The sequence below is a fragment of the Eschrichtius robustus genome, chromosome 13, assembly GCF_028021215.1.
Source record: "Eschrichtius robustus isolate mEscRob2 chromosome 13, mEscRob2.pri, whole genome shotgun sequence".
Taxonomy (NCBI): Eukaryota; Metazoa; Chordata; class Mammalia; order Artiodactyla; family Eschrichtiidae; genus Eschrichtius; species Eschrichtius robustus.
In genome coordinates this window covers 102,959,016-102,982,382 of record NC_090836.1, presented here as the reverse complement: position 1 = coordinate 102,982,382, position 23,367 = coordinate 102,959,016, and the positions used below count along the sequence as shown (strand labels likewise).

General features: G+C 60.1%; 1 protein-coding gene across 1 annotated transcript; it reads right to left on the bottom strand.

Moving 5' to 3' along the window:
* Nucleotides 1-519: 519 nt before the first annotated feature.
* On the bottom strand, nucleotides 520-23,067 carry LOC137775877 (collagen alpha-2(I) chain-like). Its single transcript, XM_068561991.1, has 16 exons — nucleotides 23,027-23,067; nucleotides 22,870-22,938; nucleotides 22,039-22,109; nucleotides 20,431-20,495; nucleotides 19,997-20,121; nucleotides 18,832-18,851; nucleotides 15,611-15,807; nucleotides 14,861-15,544; nucleotides 13,707-13,841; nucleotides 13,224-13,306; nucleotides 8,344-8,538; nucleotides 4,082-4,600; nucleotides 3,261-3,338; nucleotides 1,852-2,023; nucleotides 794-1,210; nucleotides 520-711 (listed from the first exon to the last, which is right to left on the bottom strand). Exons 1-16 carry the CDS (start codon nucleotides 23,065-23,067, stop codon nucleotides 520-522), a joined length of 3,063 nt encoding a protein of 1,020 aa, XP_068418092.1.
* Nucleotides 23,068-23,367: the final 300 nt, after the last annotated feature.

The following is a 23,367-nucleotide window of genomic DNA, read 5'->3' as shown; positions in this document are numbered from 1 at the left end:
CTTGGTTTTAAACTGTGTGTGGGGTAGGGAGAGATTGGGGGCCGGGGACTTGGCACTGGACGTGTCCTCTGGCAATATTCCCACCCACCTTGGGGAGACTGAGGCACAACTTGTCCGGGCCCAGAAAGGCTGGTGTGCACACCTGCTTCTGGCGCACCACTGCCCATGCACTTGTCCCTGCTCTGAATTTAGGGTGTTTTCTCGCAGAAACCCGTGGAAATGTGTCTTCAGGCTACTGACCAGCCAAGTGGGCCGGACATTAGCCTGGGGTGAGTGACCCTGGGCCCTGGCCCTGGCGTCCACCCTGCCTGCCCCGATGATGCCAGGATGCTCCACCAACAGCGGCTGTCCTGGGAGCTTCCAGGCCACTGTGAATGCCCCCCAGTCCCCTTCCCCCCCGTCCCAGGTCCCAGGACACCCCCGAGTCCACAGGCCTAGCATCTTCTGCCAAGGCACCTGGTTAACTTATGTTGTTATATAGCGTCGAAATGTCTATAGTGTCTTTTAAATTATTGTGACCTACACTGGGTACTGGGGGGCAGGGGGGATGGCCGCGCTGTCCCCGAGCCAGGCTCCTCCTTCTGCTTGAAACAGACCCTTGGACCCTTGGGGCCCCTGATGCCACCAAGTCATGAGCACTGTCCCTCGGCTACGAGGTGCTGCCACCGAGACCCCGCCGTCCCCTAGCAGTCTGTCAGCAGCAGCCCTTCCCTTGGGTGGGGGTGGGGTGTCAGCGTGGCCCAGGCAGGGACGGTGGTGGCCGAGGTCCTGCGTGTCTCCGCAGTGCCCTCACTTCAGGAGAGCCGCCGGGGTTCTGATGGGCTGTGTCTGGCCTCCCCGAGAGGGGAGCGCTCGGCTCCAATAAAGCTGGAATCAGAGAAGTGAGTGTGCGGAGTCTCTGCAGCTCTTGCTCCGGGGGTGGGGAGACGCCTGAGCTGCCCACCGAGGACGAGCCCCGCTCCCCGTCAGCCCGCATGCGGCCCCCGCTTCTGACTCGCTCGACCCTCTGTGTGGGCTGGGCTGGCGCCGTGCGAGGGGAGGGGCTTGTCGTGCCGAACCCTCCAGGAACCTTTAGCCTGTCCGCATCTGGCAAGGGCCACTGGTGAGAGCTGGACACAGACTCAGGCCTCCCTAGACAGCCTGGGTCAGGCCGCAGGGACAGGAGGGCCGGGGCCCGGTGCCGAGCCGACTCGGGCTGGGGGGCTGTGTGCTGCTCTCAGGAGAAGCGGGGGCCTGGGGGTGGGTGACCCGCAGCCAGGAGGCCCTGGGCCCATCTGACTCCCTCGGTGCCTCCTTCCCCTTCCGACCCCAGGAGGGGTCTGTCCCCAGGGTCCCCGCAGGTCTGTCCAGTGGTATCTGGTGGGTTTTGACTCCAGTGCCCCCCTGGGGTGCTCCTGGCCCTCTCCAGGTGTGGGAAGGCAGTCCAAGGTCCCTGGGAGCTCAGCGGCCCCTGGCTGGCCACCAGGCCTTGCTGCTTCTCCCCAGAGGCCCGGCCTCTGCCCGCGGTAACTAACCGTGTGAGCAGGGAGGATGAATGGCATTCCTGCTGAGGGCCGGAAGGCATGCGGTGGGGCCGGTTTGGCCACTGCCCGCTGTCCGGGCAGCCTGGCATCAGGCAGAACCGCTGATCAAACAGCCCCCGTCTGCCTGGGTACCCACAGAGCCTGGCCCCAGACCCAGATCCCTGCGGAGGGGCCACCAGGTGGGCTTTTGGAGGAGGACGCGCCCCTCCAGGGGGAGACAGGAGAGCGCCCTGGGTCTGGAGTCCAAGTCCTGTCCCTCCCGCCCCCCAACCCGGGGCACGGCAGCCTGTGGTGCGCCCCCCCCCCCCCCGAGAAGGCCTCAGTTTACCCATGTGGCAGCCGGAGGTGGCCGGGGCCAGGACTCGGGGGTCAACAGGCTTTGTGGGGCCTGAGCCAGGCCTGGGCCGGGGGGTTGGGGGGTGGTTGGCAGGGGGCCCCTGCTCCCCACAAGACGGTAAGCAAATCCGCGGTGGCGGCTGCAGCGGAACGCCAGGGTCCGGCTACTCCCACAGGGCCAGGAATGAGGAAAGAGCTCCGAGAATGCCACGGCCCTGGTGCCCAGACTGTACTTATTTCTTGGCTACAGTTCAACCCCAGCCCCGGCCTCCCAGGGCCGCCCAGCACATCCTCCAAGGGGCCCTGCCCGAGGCTTCGAGCCCACACTGCCTGGCCCAGCCTGGGGGCCCCCCGACCCTCAGCCCCAGGCTCCACCTCTGAGGCTACTATTTCAGAAGCATTTCCCCAGGCGGCCCTGCACCCCCAGCACAGTGGCTTATTGCCCCCAGAGTGACACCTGTGCCCCCGTGGCTCTGGTCCATCTCTCTCTGCTGGCCCCGGGCGTGCCGGGTGCCATCCTGCCTCTGAATTTGCCTGGGATGCACCTTCCCCAGGCTTGCCTTCCCTTTGTGCCCGAGAGAGCACGGAATCACCGAGGCAGGAGCGGTCATGTGGGCTTCCCTGAGTAGGATTTGGGGACACTAGCAGGGGGAGCCTGGAGTTTTGGGCGCACGTCTCCATCACCCATTCATTCATTCATTCACATGTTCATTCACTCATTCAGGCTTGCTGGAGGCCAGGCCCTGGTCTGGCCCCGGGGGGAGGGGTGTTTCAAGCCTGGCCTTGACCTCCAGGGGCTCCAGGTCTTCGCTCCACTCCTGCCTTAAGCAGGCAGCCCATTCTGGGGGTGCAACTGCGGACTGATGCAGCCCGAGAGACGGAAAGCGCTTTGGACTGGCTCTTCCACACCTCTGAGCCTCAATTTCCCCCTCTGTAGAATGGACACAGAGGAGCCAGCTCTGTCCAGCCAGGCTGGGGTTCCCTCCTTCTCTGTCTGGAGGACACTCCTGCCCACACTTTGCTCTCAGGCCGAGCTTTTTCATTGAGGTCTCTCACGCTATTTCCCCTACAGGCTGTCCACTCAGCTGCTGTCTAGTGGCCAGAGCTCACAGGGGGCCCTGTGGCCATGGTGCGCAGAGGCTCTCTCCTTGCTGTGGCCTTTGAAGTCCTTCCTGACCCTCTGTCTCATCTCCTACAGCCCGAGGCCCCCCACACAAAGCCCCCGGCCCTGCCAGCAAGCTTCCCCTCCCCAGAGCTGCCCCCAGCCCCTGCCCAGCCTTTGCTCCAGCTGTGCCTTCTGCGAGGGATGCTCTTTCTTCTACCATCCCTTGCCCACACCCCTCTTCCCTATAATGCCCCCCCTTCCCCAACAAGCTCGCTGGGGCTTCTGTCCTCCCTCACCCTCCATCTCGGCTCTTGCCCTCGTGGGCAGAGGTCTCATTGCTGGGACAACCCCCCGCCCCCAGCAGGCCGAGGGCCCTTGGAAGTGAGCAGGCCTGTGGAATACTGAATAGCGCCCTCCACCACGCCAGCCGCTGGGTCTGGTCCACGGTTACCCATAACCTTCACAACACCCCTTTCCCAGATAGGTCAGTGCTAACTCTATTTTATAGATAGGAAAACTGAGGCACAGAGAATACAGTATTCTGTCCAAGGTCATCCAGCTGGTGAGAGGCAGAACCGGGGTTTGAACTCAGGTGTCTTCTGGCATCTTACGTCCACCCAATTCATATGCCAACTCCCACGAGGGGAAACTGAGGCCCCGGGGCCTTGTCCAAGGCCTCACAGAGATGAGTGGGAAGAGAATGGCTGAGGCAGGTCTCAGGGAGGAGATGACAGCAACTCACTCTTCACCGAGCACAGAACAGGGAAGACAGGGCTAAAAAGCAGCAAGCAGGATCTGGGTTAGATACGTGGGTGAACTTCATAACTCCTAGAGCCGGGAGGTGGGGAGGGGTCAGGAGGGCCGGTTGTGGGCCTGGTGAAGGGAAAAGGGGCAGGTGACCTGGGTTGGGTGGGCCTGGGGCGGCAGAGCTGTGGTCTAGGGGGCCCGAGGGGCCCAGGAGGGGGACGAGAGGTGAGTGGGGACTGAAGCTCCTGACACTCAGGCAAACGGGAAGTTGTGAGGTCCCCTGAGCAGAGCACGTCCCCCAGGAGGCATGGCGCTGGGGCAGGGCCCCCGGGAGCCAGGAGGTTCAGCTGAACATGACCTTGGGCCTCACCTGCTGCCGTCCCTGCCCTTCTTCCTTCCTCTTGGTCGGAGCTTGCGCCCACCTTCCTTCTCTGGTGCCCCCGCCTGCTCATCAGGTCCTTGGTCTTGTAGGACCTGGGGACTCAGCTGCGTGACCTGGGCACCCCAGGACTCTTGGGAATCAGAACTTGTAGGTCTCAGAGCACCCAGGGAGTCGCAGGCCTGGCACCCACAGCAGTGCCCAGCAGAGGTCTGGGAGGTGGGCAGGTGGTCCACCAAATGAACTGGTGAAGGGGGTTCAGGGCCCACCTGCAGCCTCCCCTGGGCGGGCACTGCTCCTAGGGCGCCAGGGGTGAGCAGCGCCCGGACCAGAGCTGCCTGGCCAGACCCCCTGGCTGGCCTGTCCTCTTGTGGGCTACATGCCTCTCTGAGCACAGCTGGAAACCTGCAGCCACCTGGGATGCTGTAGAACGGCTGCCCCCGCAGCCTTGCAAGGAAGCAGCCAGATGCAGGCAGCGTAGGCCCAGGATCAGGAGTCCTCTTACTCCACCTGCAGGCAGAGGCCAGTGGCCGGCAGGGCAGCCAGGCTGAGACGCCCTCCAGGTGCTGGACACAGGTGGCCTTGCTCGTCCCCTGTGGGTGGCCAGCCCAACCACCCTGAGGCCCAAGGGTGGCCTCTAGGACTCCACTCCTTCCAGACTAGCCTAGTGTGGGGTCTCGCTGGTAACGCTGGGCCGGACTCCCGTGGAGGCCTCTCCAGGGGTCTGCAGCTCGGGAAGCTGCCTGCCTGAGCTGCCGGAGCTGGGCCGCAGCTGGGGCCATTCTGCTGCTCCGCCGGGTACTGCATCCCCCCAGCCCCAGAGTGGGCTGGGGGGCTTTGCCCAAGTCCCTCCCCTGGTTCCTGGCTCAAACCCTCACTTCTGGTTCCCGAGCCCCTCTTTTTCCACCAAGCAGGACGGGCTGGTGCATCCACCCCTCCCCACATTCCTTTGTCCCCTCATCCATCACCGCTCATCTCCTCGGGGCCCGGAGCTTGGCTGGGCATGGTGGGGTCCCAGAAATGAGTCTGAAATGGGGTCCTCCCTTAAAAGCCCCAGGCCAGGATGGGGGACAGAAGGATGAACAACAGGTGCCTTCAGTGCCCCCCGGCCCCCAGCCCGCCATCCGTCCCCGAGGCTGCAGCGGAGGGAGGAGGGGCTGGGAGTGCAGAGGAGCAGGGAACCGACCTGGGGCGGGGGTGGGGGGTGGGGGGGCGGCGGGACGTGGAGTTGTCGGCAAAGCTTCCCAGAGGAGCGGCCTCTAGGCTGAGGCCTCAAAGGAAAGGAAGGAAAGGGAGGGGTCGGGAGGGAGGCAGGAGGAAAAGAGTTGCTTCAGGGTCAGCAACGGAGGTGAGTGAGGGTCTAGGGTGGGACCCAGAGCATGGAGTGTACGGGGGCTGGGCAGTGGGGAGGGTGGAGCTTGGAGAGCTGCCTCACCACTGATAAGGTTCCGGAAGTTTCTGGAAGGACAGAAGGGACTCTTGCCCTTGAGTCTCATGGTTTCCAGCATTTGTCAGGAACTCTCACTCCCCGCTCCTCCTTGCCCCAGGGCCAACATGGTCCCGTGCCTTCTGGGCAAAACCAGCTGGCTTCCCTGACACCCAGGCTGCAATCTACAGCGCCCCCATTCCATAAAGAAGTCTCTCAAACAAGAGTCGTCGGGCTGGGAGGGGTGTGGGGAGAAGGGCTGGGCACTGGGGTCCTTCCTGAAGCCACTCTGCCCGCCTCCCCACCTTGGCTGGGCCTGGAGGCCGGGCTGTCTGTTGCCCTCTTTGGCTAGCTGCTCATCAGAGCCAGGATGGGCCCAGCTGCTCGAGCTCCCCTTGCCTCCCGCTTTGAGCTACCAAGGCTGATGCCAGGACTTTGAGCTTCTCCTTGTCAGCCAGTGTGGGGAGGGGGCACCCTGCCTGCTGAGGAAGTGGGGATGGCTTGTCGATGGGTCCTGACACAGAAGGGGTGACTAACGCTGGCTTCCCCTCCTGGGTTCCCAGGGAAGGAGGATCGATTAAATCTCAACGGCAAACACTCCAGGAGAGGGAGGGCAGCTGTTGGCGACAGAGCTGGGTCACCAGGGCTGTCTCCAGGAGCTGGGGGCGTGCACACAGCCAGGGGGGGCCCTCCCTGATCTCAGCAGCCCCACTCTAGTGGAAAGGGCCTGCCAGCGCCGCTCACTGAGGAGACTTTGGGGCAACCCTAGGAGGTCTGGTGGGGGGCAGGCCTCAGGCCACATTAGGAGGACTTTCTGACTGCCTGAGCTACTGGAAGCAAGGAGTTCCCTATCACTGCAGGAATTCAAGCATGGTTTGATCTCCACATGATGGAGAGGGAGGTGTGCAGCCTCCACGGTATTCTGATTTCATTGATTCTCAGATGCTGAGAGTCTGTGCTTTCTGTCTAGGGTTCCAGGAGTCTCGGTGCTGTGGCTGGAAGAGGTCACAGGTCTGGGCCAGGGCCCGGGTGGGGTGCGGATGGATGATGTCGGGCTCTGGGAAGGCTGCCTTGCCCAGGTCCTCTTCTCCTGTGCCTCACCTGGAGTTTCCTCTGGAGGCGAGAAGCACTTCGTTTCACCCTTATTCATTTGCTTGACAAATATTACTGTGCCTCTCTCGTGTGTCAGGCACTGGCGATGCAGCAAAAGTCCTGCCCATGGGGAGCTGACAGTCTGCAGGGGGCATAAGACAACGAGCATCTATTAAACATGTAATAAACATCATAAACCATAAAGGGTTCTTTGTAGAAGAAGGTAATCAGGGCTTAGGAAAAGCCAAGGCAGGTTATGTAAGATGGGTGGGTGGTCAGAGCTGGCCACATGAGACGGATGAGCTACCACTTGATGGAGACGAGGAGGGAAGACGTAGAAGATGTTCCAGGCAGAGGGACCAGCCAGGCCAGAGGCCAGGAGGAGAGAGAATGGTTGGTGGACTGGGGGAACTGAGCACCCAGCTGCCCCTCAGGTGCAGGGAGCAGGGGCTCGCCCCAGGGCATGCAGGGCTGGGGAGGAACCGGCATGCAGGCCTGCCTCCTGCTCAGAGGGCCTGGCCCCTCTTCACCCTGGTGGCCCGTGGATGGAGGGGGCGGCTGGCTGGGCCGGGGAGCAGGCTGACAGCAGGGGCTCTGGGTCTGATCCTTTCCTGTCTTTGTGACCTTGGCCAACCGTGCCTCAGTTTCCCCTCTGTAAGACAGGACGAGAGTGCCTGTCCAGGGGCTGTGAGGAGGGTTTAGCCAGGCACTCAGAAGAAGTCATCAGCCTTTCCCTCCTCCTCCTCCCGCTCTCACCATCCGGTCCCACCGAGGGACAGAGGGCAGACGTGCCCCCCAGGCCAGCAGCCAAGCAAGGACGCTGGCAAGCCCCTCTGCCGCCCGCCCTGCTCAGTGCCCCCTCCCCCCTGGGCAGGCTCGTGGGTGGGGTGGGGGGCTGTGGAGTAGACGGCCCCTCCCACCCTGCCCTGGGGAAAGCAGGGCTGTCTCCCTGGGGACCTCTGCCTGTGCAGAGAGGCCTTGCCAGCCCCGGCCAGCCCTGAACGGGGCGGGCCCCACAGGCTCTGGGAGGATACCAAGAGCCCTGCCCCGGTGCGCCCTCGGCTCTTTACCGTTTACAAATTTCCCTCATGACCGTGGTCTACCGCAGCCTCAGGGCCTGGGAGCCCCGGGCCCCGACCTCTCCCTTGTCCTCGGGGTCTCCCTCAGCTGGTGCCCTTCCCCCTCTCTGGTTCCTTCCTGGGGGGCTTCTCACCCTTTGCTGGCCCCTGACTGAGGCTGGGACTCAGGGCCTCAGGGTCCCCTCCCCTTCGCTCACGGGGTTCTCAGGGCCACAAGGCCGTCTGTGGTTCCGAATCCCTGTGTCCCAGGCCAGGGTGGCCATCGACCTCCTTGAGCCCCTGCAGGGTCCTGCAGGTGGCACCCAGCATGTCCCCCTGCCCTGGGGATCCCTCCCCACAGCCTGCCCACACCCCTGCCTGAGGACCTCCAGGTTCATGCCCCAGCTCTACCCTGGAGCGCAGCGCAGCCGGCCACCGCGGCCTGCGGTGTGAACACACCACCTGGCGGCAGCCCCCGTGCATGGTCTGCAGCCCCTCCTTCAGCCCTTCTTTGGGGCCCCTGCCTCCTCTGGCTGATACTCCCCTCCCCTGGTGGCTCCTGGTCACCCTTCAGCTGGGACGTGGCTTCTGCCAGGACACCCCGTGTGTGCCACCCCTGCCCCGGCTGTGTTAGCGTTGTCTCTTTCCCTGTTAGTTGGGGGGCGTATTGTTGTTACCACTGGGTGAAGGCGGGGCCGGGACGGTGTCCAAGCCCCTCCTGGCTGCCCCCCACCCCGATGCGGCCCCTGGCCTGGCCGGCCCGGCGCTGACATGCCTCCTGCAGGGCTGTAATGGGCACCTTGACCCCATAATCGTTTTCTGATACCTTCGTGCTCCCGTCACCGGCAGTTAAGTCACAACTTGGCACGAGACTGGGAGCGCCAGGCCAGGCCCAACCGGCGGGCGGGGCAGGAATCCCCGCAGGGACACGAGATGCGCCTATTTTTAGCCTGGAGAAGAAAACTAAACCCCAACACACACAACATGCAACACAAATATTTGTTCTTATTCTTAAAAGGGCTTGGGTGGCGGGTTTGGGGCCTGCAGCGCACGCTTGGCTGAGCCGCGCTGGCTCAGGGGAAGGCTGGCCTGTCCCCGCACGCCCCAGCCAGCGCGCCCTCCTGCGGCCCCCGCCCTGTGCTCCGGAGCCTCCCAGGTCCCCACCTGCCAGCACTGTCCCCAGGCACCGGGCCCCTCTCCCCTCAGCAGCCACGGAAACCCCGGCCTCCCGTGAAGTCTCCCCCTGCTCCGGATGCCCAGTCGCCCTCGGACCCGCCTCCATCAGCCGTGGGGAGTGGCAGACGTGCCCTATTTGGGGGTGCCACTCTGGATGCTCCTGTTGGCTCCTGCGCTGCATCCCGGGCGTGAGGAAGACACCCCAAGGTGCTCCCACCCCAGGGGAGACACAGGAAGGCTTTCGCTGCAGTGAGTGAGGATGCAGCCTGGGATCCCCTTCCCTAGGTGCCGAGGAGGAGGCCGGGCGCTCTCTCCCACGGCTGCTCTAACCAACCTCCACAGCTGGGTGGCTTTACTTCTGAGGCCAGAAGTCCGAAGTCGAGGTGTGGGCAGGGCCACCTCCCTGGGAGATTCTGGGGGAGAATTCTTCCAGCTCCTGGTGCCTGCCGGCATCCTTGGCTTGTGGCCGCGTCACGCCAGCCTTCAAGGCCAGCATCTTCCCGCCTCTCTCTGCCCCGTCTTCACGTGGCTGCTCCCCTGTGTGTGTCGGAGCCCCTCTGCTCCCTCTCAGGATGCCTTTGGCTGCGTTTATGGCCCACGGATAACCCAGGATAATCTCCCATCTCAAGATCCTGACTTTAATCACATGTACCGTGTAAGGAAACATGTACAAGCACGGCATTAGGACCTGGATGTCTCTGAGGGCCCTCTTCAGCCCTCTACAGACAGCCTGGGCTGGCGGACTCCCCAGACCCCGCCCGCCAGAGGCAGCTCCTTCTAAGAAGAGGGCAAAGTTGGTGGGGGGCGTCCATAACGCAGAGGACAGCTGTTACTGCCCGAATTTGGGTTTGCGGGAGAAACGCAGAGCTCCTGGCTGCATCCCAGCCCACTGGGCCTGATTGCTGGCTGGGTTGTCAGGGCCACTCTGGGGTGGAGTGGGCCCGGGTTGGCCTTGCCTCACACTTGCGGGCTGTGTGCCAGCGGAGAAGCACGTGCCCCAGGCTGGTCGGGGTCACCACGGTCCACGCCTCCGAGGGCTCTCCCTCGCGAAGGCCAGCAGGACCGTGTTGGTGAGGAGTGAACATCCAATAAACAGTGGCTCTTAATAGTCTCCTGACTCTGCTCTGTCCCCGCCCAGCCCCTCCTGCCCAGGACTGTCTGGTTCCCCTCAACCTGGCCAGGCTCTGCCCACGACCCCTGGTATCCCTCCTGCCCCCTGATCTGCCGGTGGGACAGATGAGGTGTCTTCTGTCTGGAACAGTCCCCAGAAGACCTCCGTGCGGCTGTCCTCCTGCTTTGGGTCTCAGCTTGGTGGTCACCAGCTCCGAGAGACCCTCCCAGGCTCCATACTGCAGAGTCCACGTCACTGTCTGCCCCGTCCCCGGAGCTGGCTCTCACCGAGCTTGTCCCCCAGACTTCCGGTTGGTTCCACTGGCATGTACAACCATTGCTGGCTTGTCGCCAGCGAGGCCCAGTGACAGGGCCCAGGGCATAGCAGGAATACAGCAATGTTTTGTTGACCCAATCAATAGGTGGAGATTTTCCAGACATTGGTTCAATGAGAAAATGCCGTAAATACCAGAAAACAACAATACATAAAAACAAAGCCAAACTGCTTAGCGATGCCAAGCAGACCCGTGTAGCAGCCCCGGGAACAGAGTAACTCACACCCGGGGCCCGAGGTCCTGGCTGGGTTCAAGGTTCCTACAGGATTAGGAGCTCAGGGGGAGCTTTTGCCCAGTGAGCGCGTCCACTCTATGCCGAGGCTGCCCTGTGAACAGAGGGCTAAGTGCCAGATCCAGGGACACTCCCAGCTGGAGGAACCATGCTGGGGCCCTAAGCCCATTCTCAGAGCCCAAGGGGTCTTTCCGGAGAAGAATGAGAGGGCGGACATCTTTCCGTCGTGTCCTGGAGCCAAGCACACCGTAGGGCTCAGTGACGACTCTTGAACCAAATCAAACAGAAGGTTGCGAGGAGGCCCTGCCATCCCCGTGCACACAGCCGGGCAGAGCTCCAAGGAGCATTCTCGGGGGTTTAAATCCCAAACCCTCTTCCCCCTCACAGCCAGTGTGTGTGCAGGGAGAAGGGCTGGGGGCCTGAATCACCGGCGTGGTCGACCTCGGGGGTGGCCACAGAACCAGCAGTCCTTTCCCGCTCAGACCTTGTTTCCCGATGGGGGCAGCGAGGGGCAGGGGGCACTGGGGCGTGCTCCCTGTGGCCCTGGGCTCGGAGCAGGGGTCCAGGCTCTGCTCGGGGCAAGGCTCTGGGCCCTGCGCCCCCCCGCCCCTGCAGAACAGCTCGGCCGCGACCGCTTTTACAAGCTGGGGTTCCACCGAAGGCTTCATTTAACAAAAGGTCTCTGCTACTAAAAATGTTTGACAGCCACAAAGGAAGTCCAGCCCCGCAGTTTCACGGAAGGTGCGCAAGGCTTGGAGAGGCCCCGGGCCAGAGGGGCCGCGCTGGTCCCCCGGCCCCCATCTGCCAACTCAGGGGCTCCGCCCCAGACAAAGGCTCCCTGAAACTGGGCTCTCAGCTTCTGCAAACTGGGGGCGGCCTGGGACAGAGCAGCCCAGCACCGGTCCCATCACCCCCGACTCAGCCGGGGACCCAGAGGCAAAGTCCCGGCAGAAAGCCCAAGTCGAGGTTCTGTGCTCGAATGTCCCTGAGTGAAACTGTCACATGAAAGACAAGTTCCAGAAATGCTTTGAGAGCTTTTAGGCATGCTAATTAGCCACGGAGGTCGTGGGTCAGAGCAGGCGGTACAAGGACGCCTTGTTACCGGGTGCGGGCTGGCTTACCTAGGGTTACGGTGGGAGACCCACCTGCCATTTCCCGGGAGGTCCGGCTGTTGCTGTCCACTGCTGTCTGTCGCCCCATGGAGAGGGGAGGTCCGGACAGAGCCGGGCCCCCTGTGCCCCATGGGCAGGTGGGGCCCTCAGTGCTGACTGATCTCGTGAGGCGACGGTGCAGCCCACCTGCCCATACCACCACGACCCTAGGCCTCCTGGTTGGAAGTGAGAAAGGCTCGGTCCTGCCGGATGCAGCTGCCCAGCAAAGAGACCAGACAAGGACCCAGGGCCCAGAGGGAAGCGCCTGGTGGGAAGCAGGGCTGTGGGACTCAGGGGACCACCCCCAGCTTCCTAAGGCCAAGTTCAACTTTCCAGATCTGGCTGGCGGAGATGGGGGAGGGACTTCCGGAGCCCAGGGCGAGGGCAGGAAAGCCCAGGTGGGCATGTTGGTGCCCACAGGGTGCAAGCAGAGCTCTGGGAGGCCAGCAAGGGATGGGTCCAGGGTGTGCAGGGCTTGAATGCCGAGCCTGGACCACAGACTCTGCTGCCACCCCAAAAGCACGGTCACCCCCTGGCATGGCCTGGTGACGCCTGGGGTCAGATCCGATGGACGCTCTCAGGCCCCTGGCCCTGGGTTCTCGGTGCGTCTGCCATTACTGGTTGTCAGCTTTGTCAGGAAGGTCTCTCCTCCGTGGGTGCATAGCCAGCACCTGCCCCAGACCTCCCAAAGGTGGCGAGTGGAAGAATGCACTATGGGATGGGTGAACAGAAGGACGAGTGAATGAATGAAGGAGAACGTGAGGCATCAGTGGGGGAAGGAATGAATGAATGAACATGTGAACAGAAGCACTCCCCACAGAGCAGCCCCCCGAGCGGGGCAGAGGAGCCCCACGCCACGCCCAAGTAGTACCGCGCTGGGGGCCAGAGAGGGGTTGGCCCGGGCCCCCGTCCTCAGCTCCTCGATGGCTGCTAGGTCTTTGAACGCCCCAGTGGTTCCCCGGGGTCCCACAGGACATGAACATGGCCGGAGTGGCCTGTTCTCAAACCCCCAGTACCTCAGGCCCCCCCTTCCCCGGTGCCACTGCTCCCCCGGCCCCGCCGGCTTGCTTTTCCTTTCCCAAGGAGACCCTCCGATCCTCTCTGCTGGGTAAACTCCTGCGCATCCTTTAAGAGCGGTTCACAAGTCACCTCCTCCGGGAAGCCCCAGGTGCTGGCGGGCGGGGTCTGGGGAGTCCGCCAGCCCAGGCTGTCTGTAGAGGGCTGAAGAGGGCCCTCAGAGACATCCAGGTCCTAATGCCGTGCTTGTACATGTTTCCTTACACGGTACATGTGATTAAAGTCAGGATCTTGAGATGGGAGATTATCCTGGGTTATCCGTGGGCCATAAACGCAGCCAAAGGCATCCTGAGAGGGAGCAGAGGGGCTCCGACACACACAGGGGAGCAGCCACGTGAAGACGGGGCAGAGAGAGGCGGGAAGATGCTGGCCTTGAAGGCTGGCGTGACGCGGCCACAAGCCAAGGATGCCGGCAGGCACCAGGAGCTGGAAGAATTCTCCCCCAGAATCTCCCAGGGAGGTGGCCCTGCCCACACCTCGACAAGGGCAGGAGCAGGGGCTCCGGGGGCCGAGCCACTGCCGACTCATCCCAGTGGCTGTGAGGGGCTATGCCGTCCTCCTGTCGGCACCCAAGGGCTCACGCCGCAGTGGGCCCGGAGTAGAGTCGAGGGGAGAGAGACTCCCGTACGCAGTGCTCCGCGGGGCAGGCGGGGTGAGCGGCCTGGCGGAGGGGGAGCGAGGCCTCCAACAGTGCCTGCTGGTGGCCGCGGTTGGGGTGGCATCAGCAGGACGGGAAGCGGTCTGGTCTCCGCGGCCTCGTGCTCTTCCCCCCGAGCCGTGAACATTCTCAGTAGGGCTGGGGAGGGGGTGTGGGGCGGCTCACGGGCTGGGCCCGACTCCTGCCCCACACCCGTCAGGGCTGGTGGAGCCCAGGAAGCGGCCCTGTTGTTCCGGGCTGGGGAACGTCCCTGGGTCCCCTCTGTGAGACAGTCACAGCCGCATCACAGCCACGAGCCCACTCCTGTGAGCTGCCGGGGCTCCCGCCTTCTACCGGGGATGCCTTGCAGCTTGGAGGGGCCCGAGAGCCAGCGCCGGTGGGCCTCAGCATCCTCGCCTGTGATGATCCCACGCCCTGGGGAGACGCCCCGGAGCCTCTGCTTGGACCCAGGAGGGCCACCCCTGGGGCTTTCGCCGGTTGCCCCACCCCTGGGGTAATTGAGAAAGCGGCTTCCTTTTAATTAAAGCTCTGGGAAGGGCCTGAGCTCCCCAGGAAAGGAAAAGCGGAGACGCAGAATAATTAGCCAGACAAAAGGCAAATCCTCTTAGCATCTCCCCGGGCGATCGCAGGTTAATTGGTTGATGCTCCTGCCGCCTGCCCTGGCCAGACACCCGGCTTTCCCCAGTCTCCCGCTGCTTGCTGACCCCGAGGCCACACCTGCCCCGCTGTCCAGCGTGGGAACCCAGCGGGGACTCCAGTTGCCCTCTGATCCTCCCTGCCCCACCAGGCCCTCTGCTCAGCCTGCGGCCCCTCCCTTGTCACCCCCCAGAGCCTGCGTGAGCCTTCAGAGCAGCCCTGGCTGGTCTCCCTGGAGCTCCTGCCCCCTGGGCAAGCGTCCCCACACTGCCCCAAAGGCACGCTTTCCTGCGGCCACGTTCCAGCTCTGAACCTTTGCCCAGGGCCCACCCCTCTGCCTGGGAAGCCTACACCGCCCCCCCCCCACCGCCCCCCGGACCCCCGACCCCGGGTTAGCTCCTCCTGCAGCGGCAGGGCTGGCCCAGCCTCTCCCGAGACCAGCCTCTCGGCGGGGAGCCACCGTGTGGCCCTCACGGCAGGTAGCCTCGCGGGCTCTAAAGCCCGCTCTCCACCCGGGCCCTGTCCTGATCTGTCCCCAGGCAGGGCTGGAGTTCTCCCCAAGGACTCAGGGCCAGCGCAGGCCCGGCACACAGTAGGCACTTAAGGATGGCCAGGTGCCTGGCAAAGGCTGACGCAGGCTGGAATAAGGAGGGAGCTGGCTTGGAGAAACTGAGAAGTTATCAGTGGACTAGAAGGAAGGAAGGGGAGAGGCTGGGAGGGAAAAAAGGAGGGAGGGAGGGAAATAGAAGAGGCGGGAGGGAGGGGGAGTCGGAGCCTGAGGACCTGACCGTGGCACCTTGAGGACTGGCCAGGGCCCACCGGGGGGCCCATTCCATTTCCACCTTCGTTAAAAATCATCCTGAAATGACCATTTTCCTGTCCTGCTATGGTGAGGCCTTTCGCTGGCTGTGGCCTCTGGTTGGATCGCAGAGCCGCAGGCACCGTTGTCACCGTCCACAACCACGGACGGAGCCAAAGCGCCGGGCCTGCCTCTGGTTCAGGCGGCGAGGCCACCGAGGTGGCGGGGGGCATGGGGGGGAGGCCGGGGCCGAGGGTCACGAGCTGAGCCTTGGAAGAGCCAGGGCTGCAGCGGGAGGGGCGCATCCCCGTCCTCCGGGCTCGGGGGCGAGTGTGGGGTGCAGAGAGGGGCAGGCCTGGCCTGAGGTCACGGCAGGGCTCCTCGGGGCCGCCCCGGGGCCCCTGCCCGTTGCCCGCGCCCGGGATGGACGGTGACTCAGCCCCACAGCTCGGTCTGAGGCCGCGGGCCACGGCGGGGTTTCCAGTTGTGCAGAAAGGCAGACAGCTGTTTATTTTCCTTGCAGTGAAGGGGGGCGGCAGGGGCGGCGGGAGCTGGCCCTGCCTGTTCTCACACTGGCGCAGGCTCCCCAGGAGCCCCCGCGAGGAAGGGGGCCCCGGGGACAGGCCGCCCAGGGCTTGTGGGGCTGGGGCCTCCCCGCCGCACTGCCGGGGCGGCCGGCCAAAGCCAATTCCACAGGCCAGTTCCTGGAGAGGGATGCTGGGGTTTCCGAGGTCGGGAAGGAACTGGCAACACTCGATTCATGATGTCACCCGCCCAGCCCCAGCCCTGGCCCAGGCCCCGGCCCGGCCACCGCCTTTCGAGGACGAGGGGCACTCCAGGGTCTGCGCAGAGCCGCTGCGGTGGGGTGCCCGGGGAGGGCTCAGGTGCCTATCCCAGAGCGGCCCCGGCCCACCCTGCCCCTTGACGCCCAGATATTGACCGCTGGAGCCACCAACCTGGGGAGCCCCTGGGAGGTGGGGACCGAGTCCCCCGTCCCCGGGCCCAGCCTCAGTGGCATCGAGTGGGTGTTTCCCGAACAAAGAGAACATCCTCCCAAGAGGCAGTGATTCACCCATCCTGGGAGGTCCTCCCAAGGGCGGCTGACCCTCCTCCCGGCAGGCCCGGAGCTCGGGCCCCAGGGGACACAAGGGCCCCAGGGGGGACGTAGACCCCTGCCGGGCCCAGGGCCCGAGGTGCAGGGTTAGGGGGCCGTGCGGTCTGCGGCCTGGATGCCCCCTGCCCGAGCCTCCCAAGTCGAGGACCCCTCCCGGTGGGCAGAGAATGGACAAGAACGACCGTCTTCCTTCTGCTTTTCTGGGATTTCCAGTTTTCTGCCACAAACACTATTTTTTCTGGAACTTTTTAATGAAGTATAACCCACAGGAAAGTGGACACAGAAGTGTACAGCTCGACGAATTTTCACAAACCAAACCCTGCACGTAAGCGGCACCAGATCAGAAACAGAACGTGGCCAGTTCCCAGAGGCCCCGGAGCCCCTCCTGCCTGTGGTCCCACCCGGGCCGCCTTTTGCGCTTCCCTCCCGCTTTATCCCTCACAGGGATGGTCACACGGCCTGTCCCCTGGGCTGTCTGGATTCTGTGTTCGACTCTGTGTTTGCGAAGGAAAATGGCTATGGGAGGGGCGGGATATGTGAGTTAGCTGGATCAGGGGAAACACAACACGAAGTGTACGTTATCAAAGCTTCACACTGTGTATCTTAAATAGTACACTTTTTAGGGTAAGTGGCATCTCAGTGAAGCTGGAAACAAAAGAATGCATCAACAAACAAAAATGGTGTTTACGAGCTTCACCCACGCTGTTGTGTGTGGTTGTAACTCATGTAATGCCCCCCCCCCCCACCTTTTTTAAAAAATAGACTTTTTTCTTAGAGCAGTTTTGGTTTACAAAAAAACTGAGGAAAAAGTACAGAGTTCCCATATACCCCACTCCCCACGCCCCCTACAGTTTCCCCTATCATTAACATCTCCCATGAGTGTGGTGCCTTTATTATCATTGATGAGCCAGTATTGATACATTATTATTCATAAAGTCCATAGTTTACTTTAGGGTTCACTCAGTGTTATACATTCTATAGGTTTTGACAAACATATACATGTTTGTCATGTATGTTTGACACATATATGTGTCCACCATTACAGTATCGTACAGAGTGTTTTCACTGCCCTAAAAACCCTCTGTGCCCCACCTATTCATCTCTCCTCTCCCTGCCCCCAATCCTTGGCAACCACTGGTCTTCCTGTCTCCATAGTTTTGCCTCTTCCAGAGTGTCATAGAGTTGGAGTCGTACATTATGTAGCCTTTTCAGATTGGCTTCTTTAACTCCGTGACATGCATTTAAGGTTCTTGCATATATTTTCATGGCTTGATAGCTCATTTCTTTTTAGCAACTGAATAATATTCCATTGTCTGGATGGACCACAGTTTGTTTATCCATTCACATGCTGAAGGACATCTTGGTTGCCTCCACGTTTGGGCAGTTATGAGTAAAGCTGCTGGAGACATCCAGGTGCAGGTTTTTATGTAGACACGTTTTCTACTTCTTTGGGTAAATACCAAGGAGAGTGGAGGCTGGAACATATGGTAAAAGTATGTTTAGTTTTGTAAGAAACTGCCAAACTGTCCTCCAAAGTGGCTGCACCATTCTGCATTCCCGCCTGCAGTAAACAAGAGTTCCGGTTGCTCCACATCCTCGTCAGCACTTGGTGTTGTCGGTCATCTGGATTTTGGCCCTTCTAATAGGTGTGTATTGGTATCTCATTGTTATTTTAATTTGCATTTCCCTGATTATATATGACAATAGCATCTTTTCATACGCTTATTTATCATCTTTGGTGGGGGTATCTTTTCAGAAGTTTTGTCCAATTTTAAAATTGAGCTGTTTGCTTTCTTATCATTGAGTTTTAAGAGTTCTTTGTATATTTAGGATACCAGTCCTTTATCAGATGTGTTTTGCAAATATTTTCTCCCAGGCTGTGGCTCGTCTTCTCCTTCTCTTGACATTGTTTCTCACAGAGCAGAAGCGTTTAATTTTAATGAAGTCCGGCTAATGGATTATTTCCTTCATGGATCACACCTTTGGTGCGATGTCTAAAATGTCATTGCCATTATCAAGATCATCTAGGTTTTCTCCTGTGTTATTTTCTAGGAGTCTTATAGTTTTACACTCTACATTGAGGCCTATGATTTTGAGTTGCTTTTTGTGAAGGACGTAAGGTCTGTGTCTAGATTCTCTTTTTGCATGTGGCTGTCCAGTTGTTCCAACACGATTTGTTGAAAAGACTTTTCTTTGTTCCATTGCGTTGCCTGTGCTCCTTTATCGAAGGTCAGCTGACTGTATTTATGGGGGTCTATTTCTGGGCTCTCTGCTCTGTTCCACTGATCCATTTGTCTGTTCTTTCACTGATACCACGCTATCTTGATTATTGTAGCTTTTCAGCCTTGTGTACTGTGCATTACTGTAGCTTTCTGGTAAGTCTTGTGTAATACTCTTTTTAATTAAGGAAATCGGCCAATATTATTTTTAAGAGATGCCACGGTAGGAAGGGCTCTGCCTGCAGCTGGCCCGCTGTTTAGGGTGTCTGCTCTGCTCACCCCCTGGTCCCTGGCAGTGACTTCCAGGCCCCTATGGGCCCCTGGGTGGCAGGTCAGGGGGGGAGGGGGACCCCCTCGTCATCTCCCCAATGTTGGTGAGTCTGGTTTTGTTTCTCAGGCTTGTGGTGAGTGTGTGTACATGGGGGGAGTGGGGAGGGGGGAATTCCTTGATGTGGTTTGAACATTAACCATTTTATCAGCCAGACCAGGCCTTGTGGCAGCCGAGGTAGACATCTCCCACTGCTGGCTTCCTGTGGCCACTCTAGAGAGGAGTCCCCATCAATGCTACTGCAGTCTCGGGGGGTGGGGTGGGGAGGGGAGCCGAGTCCCTGTGGGACCTTGGGCAGGTCACTCCTTCTCTGAGCCTCTGTTTTCTCACCTGCAAATTGGGCCCCAGCCCTGCCCAGAGAGGGAGTGAGGCCAGGTCAGTCAATGGGCAGAAAGCCCTTTGCAAACTGTAAAGCGCCAGGCAGACCTGTGAATGTTAAGGTCAGCTGGAGCGTGAGCATGGGCCAGGCAGCCCATTGAGGTGGTGGAGATGGGCCGGGAGGAGAGCTTTCCGGGCACCTCTGTCCTAATTCACAGGTGTCTCCCTGTCTCCTGAGGGACGAGGGATGTAACTTGCCAGGCCCACAGGGCGCAGGAGGTAACGGGGGTCCCTGACCCGGTTCTTCCTGTCTCCCGGCCCCAGCTTTCTCCCAGGCCGGGCCGTTGACCTGGTGAATGGCTGGTGTTGAGCACATTGAAGCATCCAGAAAGCCTGGTGCTTTGTGAAAGAAATAAGATTGGAGAGGGAGGAAGGGGTGCATCCTGACACCCCTGGAACTCGAGGCCTGGGAGTTGAGACTCTGGTCAGTGGGGAGCCATGGAAGGTTCCTGGGCTTGGAGGGAATAGCGGTGGGAGGGAGATCACCCTGGTGGGCCCCTCTCGATCTCTGTAATGTACAAGCCCCTCTCAGGACACCCGTTCCCTTGACTAAGAGACAGCCCATCGAGGCTGGAACGAGGCTTCACGAAGCCGAGGGCACGAGGCCCCTGCTGGGTGCCGGCTACGCGGTAGGTGGCTGCCTCCAGCACTAGACGTGCTCCTAGGTGGGGCCACCGGGCTGCCCGTGACTGTGGACAGCTCCTCATCTTACAGACCTGCAGGCGGAGCCCCTCCCCACTCAGGGCGGGACGGCGCGCAGCAGGCCTGGCAGAATCATTTGTTACGTCCAGTGAGCCCACCCAGGCTCCCCAGGAGGGCATTGGAAACTTCCCAAACCAGTCACAGGTGTGGCTTTACCGACCAGCAGCCGTTCCTTCATTTTCTACCAGAAGCTCCACCTTCCGTGCCTCTGAGGCCAGGCGGCCAGGCACAGCCCCTCGGTGGTCTGCTCAGACATGGGTTTCCCTCTGCCAGAGACCCGGCCTCACTTCCGGCCCTTCCTCCAGTCTCCCGCCCGACCTTGGCCCTCCCACCCCCACCCTCTAGCAGCCCTCTCTGACCTCAGACTCCACCTGGGTCCTCGCCTCCCTTCTCTGCCAGGCTGACTCCCGCTCACCTTCTGAGACAAAGCGGCAGCTCCTCTCCTCCTCCAGGAAGCCCTCCCTGCTTCCTCTCTGGCAGGGCCCTGATGAGGGACACCCAGGGGCCCAGGGAGCCCTTCCTGAAGGTCAGGAGGGCTTCCTGGAGGAGGTGATAATGGAGCAGAGGTTTAAGTCAAGAGGAGACAAAAGGGAGCTACTGACGAAGGACGGTCAGGTGGGCCTAACACTGGCCACTCACATCTCTATGGAAACGGGCAGGGTAGCGTAGTGGTCAAGAAAGTGAGTTCTGGAGCCCCTGCTGTGACCGTGACCCCTCTGTGCTTTGCAAGAGGAGAGTAAGCCACGGCTGCGCTGGGCTGTGGGACTGAACAGTCCACACGTGGAAAGCAGCGGGATCAGGGCCGGCAGCAAACACTGGGAACATGGTGCCCAGTGGTCATCACGTCACAGGAGCTCCCGACGGGAGGTTATTGGGCTCCATGACCGGGGGCTTCGAGACCCCAGGTGCCTGTTCTGGGGAGACGCCAGGTGCAGACCCTGACAGTCCAGCCCTAGATGAAGCCTCCAAGCCCCTCAGGCCCGGGCACTACCCCAGGGGGTGGGACAGAGACCCCGGGGGAGGGATAGAGATCCCAGGGGAGGGACAGAGACAGAGACCCCAGGGAGGGACAGAGAGCCCAGGGGAGGGACAGAGACCCCAGGAGTGGGACAGAGACCCCAGGGGAGGGACAGAGGTCACCAGCATCCGTGGAGCGAGCAGGACGAGGGACTGTCCAGGCCCAGGGAGGGGCAGAGGGGCCAGCTAATGGCAGAGTGGGAAATGGGGCTGGGCCCCTGGGCAGGCCAAAGTTGGGGAACAAATAATTTTATCGTCCAAACAAGGACACATTTTGAAAGGATGGGGGACACTAAAAATCATTTCAATTATCAGTTGTTTGAACCAACAAAATCGTTTTATGATAATGATGGTTCTATAAAACAGTTATATATTTATATATATATAAAATTATAAAAAATTTTTTTAAACAATTACTTCTGAAATAATTTAAATAAGTTGTATCAGTGCACATTAAGGCCCATTAAAAAAAATAAGCCTCTCCCAAATATTATGAACATTAGAAAAATAACACATGTAGAATGTCGATTCTTGGTCACACTCACATCTTTGAGCCCCATCTATTTGTTCCTGGAATTTCTCTCCACAGTGCATTTTTAAAAATATGGTCTTATTATTTTTAAGGTTTATTTCCATCAACTTGCCAATAATCTTCTAAGCTGCTTATGATGTGAATGTATTGGTACCTTTGCTCAATGCTTCTCTGCAGGTCACAATGTTTTAGTTGAGAAGATTCTCTGTCTGCGGGTCTGGGGGACCTGGTAAGCTCAGAAAAAATTCTATAAACAAAGGAAGTTCTACATTCTAATATTTTGCGTTGAAATGTGTAAACATTTCGGCCCAAATGTCCTCACAGACACTGCCTTTTGGCTTCCATTCAGGGTGCAAATATCCAAGAGCTAAAGACAAACCGTAAGAGAAAAATCATGTCACATAAGTTGTCTACTACTTATGATTCATTCTTTTTAATGATTCTTCAAATTTAGATGCTGTAAAACCGTGGGCCAGCCCATTTCAATCCAGACTATAAATGTACCCAATTAGGGAGATTGGGATTGACACATATACACTAATATGTATAAAGCAGATAACCAATGAGAACCTGCTGTATAAAAAATAAATAAATTAAATTAAATTTTTAAAAAATGTACCCAATCAACAATAGGAACCCCATCCCCAGATGCCTCTCACATGTCAAGCTGTGCCAACGGGCAGCTGTACAATTACAGAAGGAAACCTCGTCACCTTTTGCTTTCTCACCGGCAAGTGGGATGGACTCCTTGCTTGGGGATGAATTTTAATGTCTTCTGTTTGCAAGCTGCACTTTGAATCTTTGCAATTCTGTAAAGGCTTTGAAGGCTGAAGCTTTTGGCGCTCTATTTGTTGAAACACTTGACCGAGAATTTCTGGTGAATTGCAAGTGAAATTTAGAAAGCTCACTTCCCAAACGTTTGTGAGCATCGTAGGTCTCTTGGGCTGATTCATGAAGCAAGGCTCCAGCGGCTCTGGGGCTGAAGAGCGAGAGGGGGCAGCGGGCGGCGTGTGCCCTGAGGGCTGGGGCACTTTCTATGCAATGCTGCTGTGTCCTCGAAGAACCTCGGCTGTTCAGCCCTGGCCGGGGCACATGTGAAAACACATATAAAGGCTGATCACCACAGCTCCTGATTTGCTGCTTGCAATTACGAATTCTGTGTGCATCACAGCCAAGCACATCTCGACCCCGTTGGTTTGTGAATGTGGTAGGAACATTGCTTTCAGCACCAGAATCTGTATCGCTGAACAAATCGTTTTGCAAAACCAAATCATTTTGTCTTCACGCTGAACTTCTAGCTGAGTTTACAAGCAGGTTCACAATCATGTCAGCCCAGTCACCTCGTCAGAACTGACCTCTGAAAGCGTTGCCTTGTTTGCATAAATGGGGTGGAAACGTCTGCCGTTGGACCGGGTGATCCGTGTGCCACGTCTGGCGAATGGGAGGGTCAGCCCCCCAGGCGTCCCGAGTCAGGGCGCTGCAGCCCCTACCCCAGGACTCCCGCCAGCGACCCCTTCCCTGTCCTGGAAGCACAAGCTGCTGCTGCCCAGGGCCCCGTGCCCTGCCCGGGCTGGTCGGCTCTGGGGCACCAGAGGCTGAGAGGTGGGCCTCGTGAAGACCCCTGGGCTTCTTTCGCTGACTCAGAGTCACCCCCAGTCCGGAGCACGGGGCTGGGGCTTAGAGAGAGCGCTGGGGAAACTGAGGCTCAGAGCCGGAGAGAGCCTGGGGTCTGGCCGCACCTGTCTCCTGGGGTGACGGCAAGGACACGGCCAGGATCACTGCCCGTGAGGCAGCGGGCCAGCAGGGCTCTGCCAGGAAGCAGTGGCTCCCTGGGGATGTCCCACCTCCTAAGCCACTTCTCCCACAGCCTGGCCTGCCACCGTCATGGCTCCACACCCACGGCTCCGGGCTCTGGGCGGTGCTTCCTGCGCCTCCATGACCGCGGAGCCCGTTTGTGGTCCAGCTCTCATGCCCCTCGGGGTTCCACGCACCACACTTTGGGACTCACGGGGCAATACCCACGTTCATCACTGTTGCAGCGAGAGCACCTGGAAGAGCCGGAGGCCTGGCCCAGCAGAGAGAGCCGGGCCCACAGGGTAGCTTCTGGGCTTCTCACCCGTGGAGGGTCACTGCCTCCCTGTTGGGCCTTCAGCTGTTCCCTTCCCCCTGCCTCAGTTTCCCCACTTGTACAATGAGGCCACTGACCCTTCATGCTGTCGGGAGCTGCTTCCCTGGGG